General features: G+C 25.3%; 1 protein-coding gene across 2 annotated transcripts in view; it reads right to left on the bottom strand.

Moving 5' to 3' along the window:
• LOC145844122 (oxysterol-binding protein-related protein 6-like) overlaps positions 1-12,134 on the bottom strand; it is a 31,438-nt gene that overhangs the window by 16,215 nt on the left and 3,089 nt on the right. For both annotated transcript variants that reach the window (XM_082951478.1, XM_082951479.1), the window contains 7 exons: positions 9,098-9,181; positions 8,496-8,549; positions 7,667-7,780; positions 5,943-6,056; positions 4,240-4,309; positions 964-1,202; positions 442-564 (listed from right to left, as the gene is read on the bottom strand). In XM_082951478.1, coding sequence (XP_082807604.1) covers positions 442-564; positions 964-1,202; positions 4,240-4,309; positions 5,943-6,056; positions 7,667-7,780; positions 8,496-8,549; positions 9,098-9,181 — 798 coding nt within the window. The remainder of the gene's footprint in view (positions 1-441; positions 565-963; positions 1,203-4,239; positions 4,310-5,942; positions 6,057-7,666; positions 7,781-8,495; positions 8,550-9,097; positions 9,182-12,134) is intronic.

Below are 12,134 nucleotides of genomic sequence, written 5' to 3' on the forward strand. Positions count from 1 at the left end.
TTCTTCCAGGTTTTCAAAAGTACAAGTTTTTGGGTCTATTTTTAGTAGAAATTAAGTTTAAGGAAACAAACTGTGTTAAGTAGAATAACAAGATTGAAAAGATATTGTAAAGCTACTTTAAATTTTTTTTTATTAAAAATATTAATGAAAACAAAAATAAATGTCTACTTAATAGTTTTTTTTTGTAAAATGGAAACTTCATTACTTTAGATGTAAAAATTATTTAAAATTTCAGGTTTTTCTAAAAATTTCTCAAATTTCAGGTTTTTGGCAACCCTGTAACTAGTACATATTTTTTATATAAAAGTACATGAACTGACTAAAGTAAAAAAAAAAGTATACAAATAATAGCCAAAATGCAAAAAAATTAATAATCATACAGACCGTATTTTAAAAATGTTAATGACCATAATATTGTAAGATACTAGAAAAACGAGATACCTTAACAGAATGTTCAGTACTGATGCTGTTGCTCGAAACAGAGTGTGCGGTTGCCATGGAAATATCCGGGTTGCTAACGCTGATGTTGGCATCTGACAACAATCCCCCGCTGCTACCACTTGACTGTAAACATGTTTTCAATTATGATTTATTTTAAACTAAACGAAACCGGTAAAATATTTAATTACTCTAAATTGCATAAATACAAACATAATAATTATTACATTATGTAACTAAAACTAAAAACCAACTACATTAGAATTTTCTTAACTTCTCTTTCAGCAAAATATTCTTGGTAAAAAACTTTACTTTTCTAAACAAATTTCACTTTCATTTACCACACAACTACTGTACAAAAATGTATCAACATATTCTAGATAAAATCTATAAACTTAAAACATTTCACGTAAAAGTTACAGCATATACCCATCACATTTCTTTATAAATTAATAATCTTACAATTCAAAAACTACTATGTAAAACAGAAGTATATTTTAATTAGAAACTTATACAACCACCAACCACGTTGCTGATGATGGACGACTTGTGAACCTGCGCCATCGCGTGCTGCGCCTCCTGCGCCGACACGCTCGACACCGACACCTTGTGGCCCTTCTTCGACAGCCTCTTCGAAATCTTGCGCTCCTTCTTCGTCGGCGGCGGCGAGCTCGGAACGGCTTCGACGACGGGGGTTCTCCCAACCTGCAAGTTTTTAAGCAGCTTCGAGAGGACTTCCAGCTCCTTTCCAATCGTGCCGAGGTCTGGAAATTGTTTGTTGAAAATAAATTTGAAATGTCTTATTAGGAAAAGAAGTATTTATAGGAAAAAAGTTATACAAAGAACTTAACATTTAATAATACAAAAATCACAAAAACTTTGAATCCTTAACAGCCACATCTTCTTTATTTATTCACCAAGTGTAATAATTTCATTTGAATCAGTATATGCAAATATTAAACTACTACTGAGTTATTAACAAAACAATTTTTTAAATAACTTATTACAAACTATTAAACAGATCAAATTAAAGTAAACTTTCTACTATCAAATTGCACGACAGCATTGTTGAACTAATTTAGAGTTTTAAAAGAATATGTTTTAAGTAAATGTAAAAAGCCTTGTTTTATTTGTTGTGCACACCAGTACTAAAAACTGGTACTAAATTTTGCCCTTTTATTGAGAATTTAACTTTTTAAACGACTCAACTATTTTGTTGGTAGTAATTCTATTACTATTTATCGAAAATTAATAAAACTGTAGAAAAAGATTCTACCTGTTATGCATTATATTTTGCACTTTAGTAAACTTTGGTTTAGACCACGTTATTAAAATACGATTATAGTAAACTGAAACTACCAGTCTGCAATCAAAAATTGTACAAACAAACATGTTTTTAAACCAAGACTACTCTACGTTTCGATAATTATGATTTTATTTCGTAATAATAGACTGTTAGAGAATACTTTAACCTCACCTTATCAAGGCTAAAGTATAACCTGTTATATAACAAATAAAAGTTACGTTATAAAATGTTTGGAACTAAAGTTTCAGTATAACGACGATTTTTTTTCTTGAAAATATTACGTATTACTTATTTTTAAGCAAATAATGGTTAAAAAACTTTATTCATTGCGTTCTATAATAAAATTGAATTTAATGTTTTTATCAACATAGGTTAATATGAATGAATATCAACTTAAAGTTTTTATTCTAATAAAGAATATTTTTTTAAACTAAAACGTTCAAATTCATCGTTTTTATTTGTATGCAAAACAATACATTTCAATAAAAAAGCAACTTTATTACGCTACATTTTATTTAATTTTGACTACAATTTTAAAATCTGAAAAAAAATGAAGAATATAATAAAAATATAAGTTATGTATGTTTTATATTATTTCTCATCATCGAAAAATAACCAAAATTTCATACAAAATACCACAACTTTTGATAATTGTTTACAAAATTATATTTGTAAATATTTTACAGTAAAACTTCGTTGTTAGTATTTTCAAAAATGCTTACTGTTCTACAAAACAAGACTGTTTGATACGTGTTTTACTAGAAGAAATAGAATTTAGTGTATAAAAGTAGTAAAAAATTGTAATTACTAAATCAAAATGATATCTTTTTGGTTACTATTTAAAAATTAAACTTTTTTAAAGTTCATTTAAAACTAAACATTTTTGTTGATAAAAATTTTTTTTAAAGAAATATATATAAAATAAAAATAAATATAAAATTTTTTATAAAGATGTGGGCAACTGCAGTTTTAATTTTTTTATAAATCTCTAATAGGAGTTTTGAATTTTACAGCATGTATTTATTAAAATCAAAAGTATCAAGACTTAAATTTATAATTTCTATTGGTTAGCTGTATTTAAATTTTTCTAACTACACACTTGGTCATGTAAAAATCTTTTGAGAATAACTATATTTTAAATTTGCTATCATACAGTACTAGGATTGTTTAAAGGTTAAAACTTTAATCGATATTTTATTGACCAAAAGTAGTGATTATCACGAAAAATGTTAAGAGCACACTAGTATATTGTTGTATAAGCAACAAATTTTTTTGAAAATTACTCAAGACGTAATCGATTTTAAGCGAGTCTAAGTAGTCAGATTAACAACAAAATTTGCATGCTAATTCACAGCGGTCGAGGGCCGGCTCGAAAATAAAACAAGATCAAAGTGCACGAATTCAGCTCGAATGTGCCAAACAAACAACTGAGATGTTATTGTGACTGTTTATTTGCACACAATTCGAAAATACTATTTACTTCTCAATGAGCAAAACACACACACACATCAAATGTTGTTTTGAGAGAGCAGAGTATAAATACGGGGCACCGCGCAATCTGTGGAGGCAGTCATTCATTAGACGCAGCTGATGTCAGCTGCGAGAACCCGTGTCAAATGAAATGAAATTGTTTGTGTGCGGCAACAGGCTAAGTATGGTAATTCTTCGAGTGCAAACAATGCCGGTAATGTTGTTCAGGTTTCGTTGTTCTCAGAGATATTTATAACAACTTAGTTAAACAGTTGTAATCTTTATTTTTAGTCAAACTTTCATAAAGGTCAGAGTAGTTTTCATATAGTTTCTATTGTAGTTGATTAGTTACTGATTGGTGTAATTATTCGCATTTGGAATAGTATTATAATAGTGACAACACTAACTTATGACTCATATAATAGAATACTAATATGAGAAACCGAATTCTTTGATACTAGTCATTTTCAATTCATATATTTGTTTACGTTAATTAAATGCATTATCAAGAAGAGTGAGTGAGTCATTATAATATTTCAGAATTTATTTAGATTTTTGGTTTTTTAAGCTTATTTTGTAAACTTTTTTTCATGATATTTCTAGTCATATAGTTTTACCAATCAAAATAGTATAATTATATCAATAGTAACAAAATAAACGTATTAATACATCATAATTTTTATATTACACAAGTTTTACAAATTCAGAAATCCTAAACATAAGTTATTAAAAATTCTTGCGTCAAAACCCTAAAAAAAAATAAGGTCCATAACATGTGGTGTAAACAAACACTATTTGCATAAAATAAACACAATCAGATTATTTGCACTTCATTGTTTACGTTTTATTAGTTACCAAAACACCTGCCTTTCGTAACAACACAAAGGTTAATTGGGTTCAAAAAACAACTTTATAAGTAAATAAACACAAAAAGGCCATTAACTAAATATAAAAAGAATCCAAATTTACATTTTAGATTAAGAATAACTTTCTGCTGAAATAGCAGTATATAAAAATAAACAAACCAAGTTTTGAATTTTCGTTCAAACCATTGTCGTTATAAATTCCTTCCTGGTCGTTGCTTGTCATTGGAGTCTGTATAATTTTTATACATTTTTAACCTGAATTAAGTAGTTACGCATATTAGTTTTTGTGTAACAAAAAATATATTTACTGTTTTTTTTTTCAACAGAATAGTTTTCAAAACATTTATAATAATTGTAAACTTAAACTAAAACACAATGTTTAGAGACATTTTATTAGTTTATCTCGACTTTACTATTAATAACAAAGAAATAACAAAATAACAAAAATTGTTTTCCTTCAACAGATCAGTATAAACAAGTATTAGCAAAATGTACTTCAGCAAAGTGGTCGTGTGCACTTTATTATTAGTAATCATGGTTCAAAACTGCACCGCCTCACACAACAGCCGTTCACAACCTCAGCTGAGGGGCATTTGTGGCGACAGAAAGTTAAAAATGATTGAAGTTTTGTGCTCTGAGGAAGAATTACAAAGAAGACTGATACTTCGAATCATTTACGCGTCTCAGTTTAGAGGTAGTGCAATGGGTTTTATATCATTGTTTTAACTTTTTTAAATATTTAAGTACTCAGGTTTAAAAAACTAATCAAAGTTAACAGACATTTAAATCTAATTAAATTTCTAAATGAATAAGTTTTTTATAAATTTTAAAACATTTAAAAATTATAAATTTGTTGTTCTTGCACATTAAAACAGAACATTAGTTTTATAATTATTATTGAAAAAATATATATAACTTATTTTTCATTAAGTTTATAAAACATAATTAAAAAACTAATAGGCAAAAGTATTTACTTTTTTTAAACAAATTTTTTTAAAAGAACATAAAAAACACTAAACAAGTATCAACCGACCATTGAATTTATATTCTTTTTGTAAGATACAAAAAACCACAAAAATTAACTAGTACCAAATCATAGGAATAAAGAAAAGAAACAGACAAAGGAGGTCGAAAAACCACCTGGATTGCTGCACCAGATCTTGCTCGGTGAAGGCGTTTCAAAACACTTACTGTTCTGCGTACTTGAACAACTGGCGCATGTTTGAAGATTAAAAATTATTTGAAAATAATACAAAAATGTTCCATCATCGAAGATTTGTGTTTTTACAAATTGAGGGGTGTAACTAGATTGATAAGGGCTTTCAAAGATTTATTAAAATAAAAAAGAATTAAATTTATAGATTTATTTATTTAAAACTGTTCGATGTAAACCTTATTTTTAAACATGAATTTTTTTTTAATATTTCTAACATTTTTAAACTATTTTAATCTATTCTTTGTTTTAAATTATGTTTATATTTTTTTTGTATAGACTGTGTTTATTTCTATAGTTTTTATTGATCAATAAACTGCCGTTCTCACCTTGTGATTATAATAATGTGATTATAATCATTGTGATTATAATAATGTAAAGTCTTCTAAAATGGTTCTAACAACTTTAGTTAGTACACATAAATATTGTTCTAAATATTTTCAACATATAATTTACAAAATACACAATCTCTTTTAAATATTTTTTACTGTATTAATTTAATATGATTATAATTAGATGTATAAACTATTTCTTTGAACAAATAAAAACTTCAACTGCTGAAAGTATCTTAAAATTTAAAACCTAACCAATCTGACAGCATTTAAATTTCTAAATGATATATACGCTGGGTGGTGTAAAAGAGACGTACCTGAATGTTGTTAACATTATTGCTGGTCAGCGTATTATCTTTGCTTTTGTTTCCGTACTCTCTGTGAAGCCTCAGAGCCGTCAACCAATTGTTGTATTCCAACAGTGTTTTTGCCTGCATTAAGTATTAAAACTAATTATGTTATTTACACTTTCAAGTTGATACAAGTTTACAAAAGTCTAAAACATGTTGCTGGAAAAGTTGCAAAATATCAGCGTCTACAAATAGTTTTCTTAATCAATCCTGAACGTTGTAAAAAGTAAAAATTTGAAATTAATTGGTAGCATTAAAAATATTTTTTATAAATACAAATCTACTTACACGGTTTAGCTAAAATTAAGACATAAGTTTCAAAACGTTTGTTTCGAGTATAATACTATTTAACAAAATATTAATCACAGTTTGTATATATAGATATATATATATTTATATATAAAAAGGTTTATTCTTTTTTGATCAATTTAGAATTTATAAAAGTTTACTGTGCTCAACTATAAATAGGAGCAATGATAGAATTAAGTTATTTAACTTAATAAATTAAATTTTTCACACTGAGCCCACCTTGAGGGCTTTGTTAATAAAAAGGTTTATTCGTTTTTGATCAATTTAGAATTTATAAAAGTTTACTGTGCTCAACTATAAATAGGAGCAATGATAGAATTAAGTTATTTAACTTAATAAATTAAATTTTTCACACTGAGCCCACCTTAATTTATTAAGTTAAATAACTTAATTCTATCATTGCTCCTATTTATAGTTGAGCACAGTAAACTTTTATAAATTCTAAATTGATCAAAAACGAATAAACCTTTTTATTAACAAAGCCCTCAAGGTGGGCTCAGTGTGAAAAATTTAATTTATTAAGTTAAATAACTTAATTCTATCATTGCTCCTATTTATAGTTGAGCACAGTAAACTTTTATAAATTCTTAATTGATCAAAAAAGAATAAACCTTTTTATTAACAAAGCCCACAAGGTGGGCTCAGTGTGAAAAATTTAATTTATTAAGTTAAATAACTTAATTCTATATATATATATATATATATATACCTTATAAACTAAGAAATTATAATAGTAATACTACACTAATAGATTTAAAAAAACAAGAATATATAATTGTGTAGGGTTAGTAATATATAAGTTAAGTTTAAAAATTAAAACAATAAACCTACACTTCCTACATGTTTTTTAACATAAATATATTTAAAATTTAAACAAAATTAATCAATTTTCATTTAGTATAACATTTATGTGAAGTTTTAGATTACTTTATAACTTTAATTAAAAATTTTGAACATCACTTAATTTTTGAACCTAAAATAAAACAAAAGTTAAAATAAATTATAAGTAAACAGCAGCAACTAACTTAAAACAAATTATAATTTACTTAATAAAATTTTAAAACAACCACATAACCGGTTTAAAAGTATTTGCAGCTTTTAAAGCTATACTACAAAAAACTGCATTTTGCATACTTATAAGTAAACAATAGCTTTTTTGTTAGCTGCATCATCGAATTTTCAACTACACTAACGTTTTATATCATTATAAAACACACGTATTAATGCTTTAATACTCATTATACTATTTGTTATTGTTTGATAAAAAAGAGCTCATCTAAATAAACTGAAAGTCAAAAACAAGCTACATCACAGTCAGCAAAATAATGAGCAGCTGTCTTAACAAACAAAATTTGAATTTTTTACTTTCAAGTTTCAAATACCTTGGTGTGAAATATGACATCGTCGGCGTCCAAATCAATGGTCAGGTTGAACTTCTTGCTGGACATCACGCAAGCCCCAACCTCCATCTTGCCGTGGATCTTGTTCTTCCTTATCTGTTATGTATCAGGTCTTAGAGTATAAAATAATCAGTATAATAAATAGTACGGTATACCGTTAGGCGAAACATTTTTCAATTGGTTTCATACTTACAAACTAAATTAGTCGCAATTTTGAAATATTTTAAAAACTAAAAAACGTTTACTAGCTTGTACATTAACGCCTTAATCTATCAAAACTTCTTTTAAAAGATAAGTAGTGCCAGATGTTACAAGTAAAATAGATGTTGCTTTCTATTTGAAAGTTAATTAGAAGTTGTTTTGCTAATTGTATGGTTATACTAAAACTTTCAAAATCTTTTTTCAAGTATAACTTATAACAATTAATACTTTTTTGTTTTAAAACAAATATTTATTATATATTCTATTAATATTAATGAAACAGTTTCAAATTCAGAGTCTTTTATTCAACACAGTGTTTCATGCGTAATACAATGATCACAAACTAAAAATCTTTATTAAGCAAGGCAGACAGAAAACATTTTTTTTCTTTGAGAGTAAATACTTATTATTTCAATATTACACAAGTCGAATAGCGTTAAAATTTCAAATTATTAATTGAAAGTATACTAGAGATATAATAAAATCAAAAATATAAATTTTAAAAAACCTTGAAATTTAAATAGCTTTTTAGCTTACTTTTAGATGAAAAATTGTAAGAGAAAGCATCTTATTATTTTCAAATATATCATTTATGACAACAATCACTCACTGCATTTGGTGTTTTCGCATACCTCAGCAATCCGTTATCAAGGTGAAAATATCTCTAAAATATATGATTAATTAGAATGAAGTTCAAAAAAAAACACTTAACAAATTTTAAGCTTTTTATACTTATATTTTCGAGCATTCTAATATCTAACCATTAATTTGAATTAGTTTTAATAATAGTTTTAAAATAGTTTCCAATTAAACTATCAGTTCATAATCAAAACTATAAAAATGTTTCAAAACTTTCATTTTAATCTAATTTACTACATTTGTTCACCTTAAAAACTTTTTATAAACTTAGTTATACTTATAGTTTTAATAGAAGCAATACTTTTTAAATAAACTAAGAAACTTTAAATCTGACAAAAAATTCTTATAATTACAACATAATGAAAACAAAGATTTTATGTGTCCTGTGTAGCTAACGTTTGTTTTAGTGCTTAGGTACAAATTAGGATTTAAAACAAATAACAGTTTTAAACTAGTGTCAAGTAATGGTTCAGAATTTTAATTATTACTATGAACATGTCAAAACTTTACAGTTAAAAACCCAACAACTCTATAAGTTAAATTACTTTTAACGTAGAGTTAAAAACTGTTTACCTTATGCCACCCCTTTCTGGGCCACTTTTTCTTTTTAAGAAGGTAGCCTTCAATCAGTTGAGGTGGGGTTGAGTCATCCATGTTCTAAATAAAATTATACGTAATTATTTTAGAACTATGTATATATATAGTAATAATATCTATTTATATAAGAAATTTTTGTTATTAAAGGTATTAATAATATACCAAACTTTTTTTGAATTTTATATCAAGATAAAATATTATTCAAAAACAACTATCAATTCAAAACTCCGCAAAACTGTGCAGCAAAACGAAACGACTAACCATTAATCAAGTTAAAAACTTAACTACGTTGTAAACTAGTTTAATAAAATTATTTAAAAATTCCAACGCTAATTTTATTATTCTAAAAACTAAAATAAAAGTTAACTTTAATAACAAATAAGGAAAAAATTACTTTGTTTAATTACGATTATAAAAATTATAATGATTATGTATTCACTAAATTAAACTATTTCATTGACAAATATTTTTAAAGAAAAAACATTTAATTAAGCACATTAGTACTTATGCATATAATACTGCATAGTCGTTTTTAAATTAAAGTTTCATAATTATGTTGACATCAGAAAATGTTGGTTGTTGTATTTATATATGAATACGAAGAACGCATACATTTTCCATTATTTTGATGAGAATTAAAAAACTTAACAATTAATATATAAAACAATTAAAAATTAAAAAAGCTTGAACATAACTTTATTAATTTGGCAACTTTTTTGTTTAAAATTTAGTATGTGCTATTTTTTCAGACTGTGATAATTTATAACTTACTTTAGACACTTATCAAGTTTTATGGCGTTGACTTAACTTTTTTTGCTAATTGATAAAAAAATTACAAAATACTCAATAAATAAACACCTTATAACTGTGATTAACAATAAATAAAGAAACTATGTCAATTAAAACCAAATATTTTGATTTGTACAGAACACAATATTTTCAATAAAATTTGTAAAGCAATAATTTGTTTTTAAATAAATTTTACAAACAGTATAAACAAAAATTAATTTTAAAACATGTAAATTCAACTTTGCTTTAAAAATAACTGTCCACAAGCTGCACAAGGAGAAATTAAACTTAAAAAATAAAATAGGTCCTAACTTCTACAGTAAAATCAACAACATCAATTTCTTCACTTTCCGCGGATTCTTCAGTTTCAGGTGAAATTGTTTCAACGTCAGATTTGTAGTTCCAAGATAATATCTTTTTAATTTTGTGATACGACGACATTTTTACTTTTCAATTATAAAACAACTACAACTTAACGATTAATAAAACTATCGAACTAATAAACAACAATACACATATAAACAAACTAATAACAGTTGAGTAACTTTTAGTTTGTGATCTTGACTAATCAAACAAATTAACAATGAAAAAGCTAGCAGTATATGACCTGCTTTTATAACTATTTTATAAAATACATCTTTATAATATCTTGTATAAAAATCAAGTTTAAAAAGCAGAATTTTATTTTAGAAAAACAGTCAGTAACAACGCTATACTTATTAAAGAACTTTGAAAACTACACATAACTATTTCATATACGAAATAAAGCTTTGAATACAACTATAAAAAAAACTTTTGCTTACAACTTGTACAACTTAATTCGACAAATTATATTCTTAAAGTTAATAAATTCTAACGCTACTTTATATAATAGTTTCTTATTGTAGTTGTTTAAAATGTTATGTCAACACTTCTTTTTTTATTAACACAATACTTTATACTAGAGGGTTTATTTAGATTAATAGTGCACTTTATCAAACGTTTATTTCTATATCTGTTTATAGAATAACTAACAACTTTAAAACAATTAAACTTAAAATAATAAAAAATAAACAAATAAAACTGGACTGACAATCTTAGAAGCTGAAAAACTCTAATGAACTCATTGTTTATTAGAACAATTCAGCTTATTCTTTGATAAGTCTTTTGAAAGTAATTACTTATAACTAAAATTAAAGTATTTTTTAAAATTAAAATAAAAACTAACAAGCCAGAGGTCTTTATCAAAATTAAATATTTCAAAACCAAAACTGGCCGTAAACTAAAAAAAATATCTTAACACAAATTTGGCTTAGGCTAACTTAAAAAAAAATCTCAAAGTTTCTAAAAATGCTCAATGTAGCAAAGTTTTTTTTCAAACAAAGTTGAAATTTTCTAAATTTTAATCCAAAATGGGTTTGATTTGAAGTAAGAAGAAAAATGTTTTTGTTAACAACTATAAAACTAATCTAAAATATGTTAGCTTCATATTACAATTTTGAGTGAAGTAATCCAAAAGTATTTTAAGTCAAGTAACCAAATATTTTCACTTCTTTTATCTTACTTATAACTAAATAATATCTAATATCAGAAAATAACACTTAGCCCAAAAACATTTCTGAGTTTTAAAAAAAAGTGGGTAGTGTTGAATAATATTTATTAATTATATGTTTAAAGTTAGAACAATAAGAAGAATAGCAGCTATGGTAGAAAGGCTACAAATTAAGTTTTGAACTAAAGTGGAACAGTAAAATATAATTTCGCCGTAGTTTATGAGTTAAAGAAAAAAAATAAGGTAAAAAAAGGAAAGGTTTTTTATTAGTAGTTATATCTTTCTTAAGCTACCAGATGCTTTTCTGTGAATGCAGATGTATATAATGAACTTTTAAGTCTAAACCATTTCAAATGCAAATTAATAAAAATGGATCACTTAATTTTTACACTAGTAAATATGCTAGTCTCTTAATTTAGTTGTGGCTTTTCTAATTGTTTGTAAATGTAAAAGATAAATTTTTCTAGATAATAAACTCTTGCAAACAAGAAACAATTACTTAACAAAAACTGAACAAAACACAACAAGTTTATGAAAAATAGTAAATATAACTCTGCTGAAACTTGTCGTATAGTTACAACTTATTACTAGTACTTTCTAAAAAACTAAGCCACAGAATATCAGAATTGAGTTATTTGTACTTAATTAAAGTCTTTTTTCTAATATATCTAATTTTTAGAACAAAACAAAAGA

Source organism: Thalia democratica, chromosome 9 (genome assembly GCF_965202585.1).
Source record: "Thalia democratica chromosome 9, ktThaDemo2.hap1.1, whole genome shotgun sequence".
Classification (NCBI taxonomy): domain Eukaryota; kingdom Metazoa; phylum Chordata; class Thaliacea; order Salpida; family Salpidae; genus Thalia; species Thalia democratica.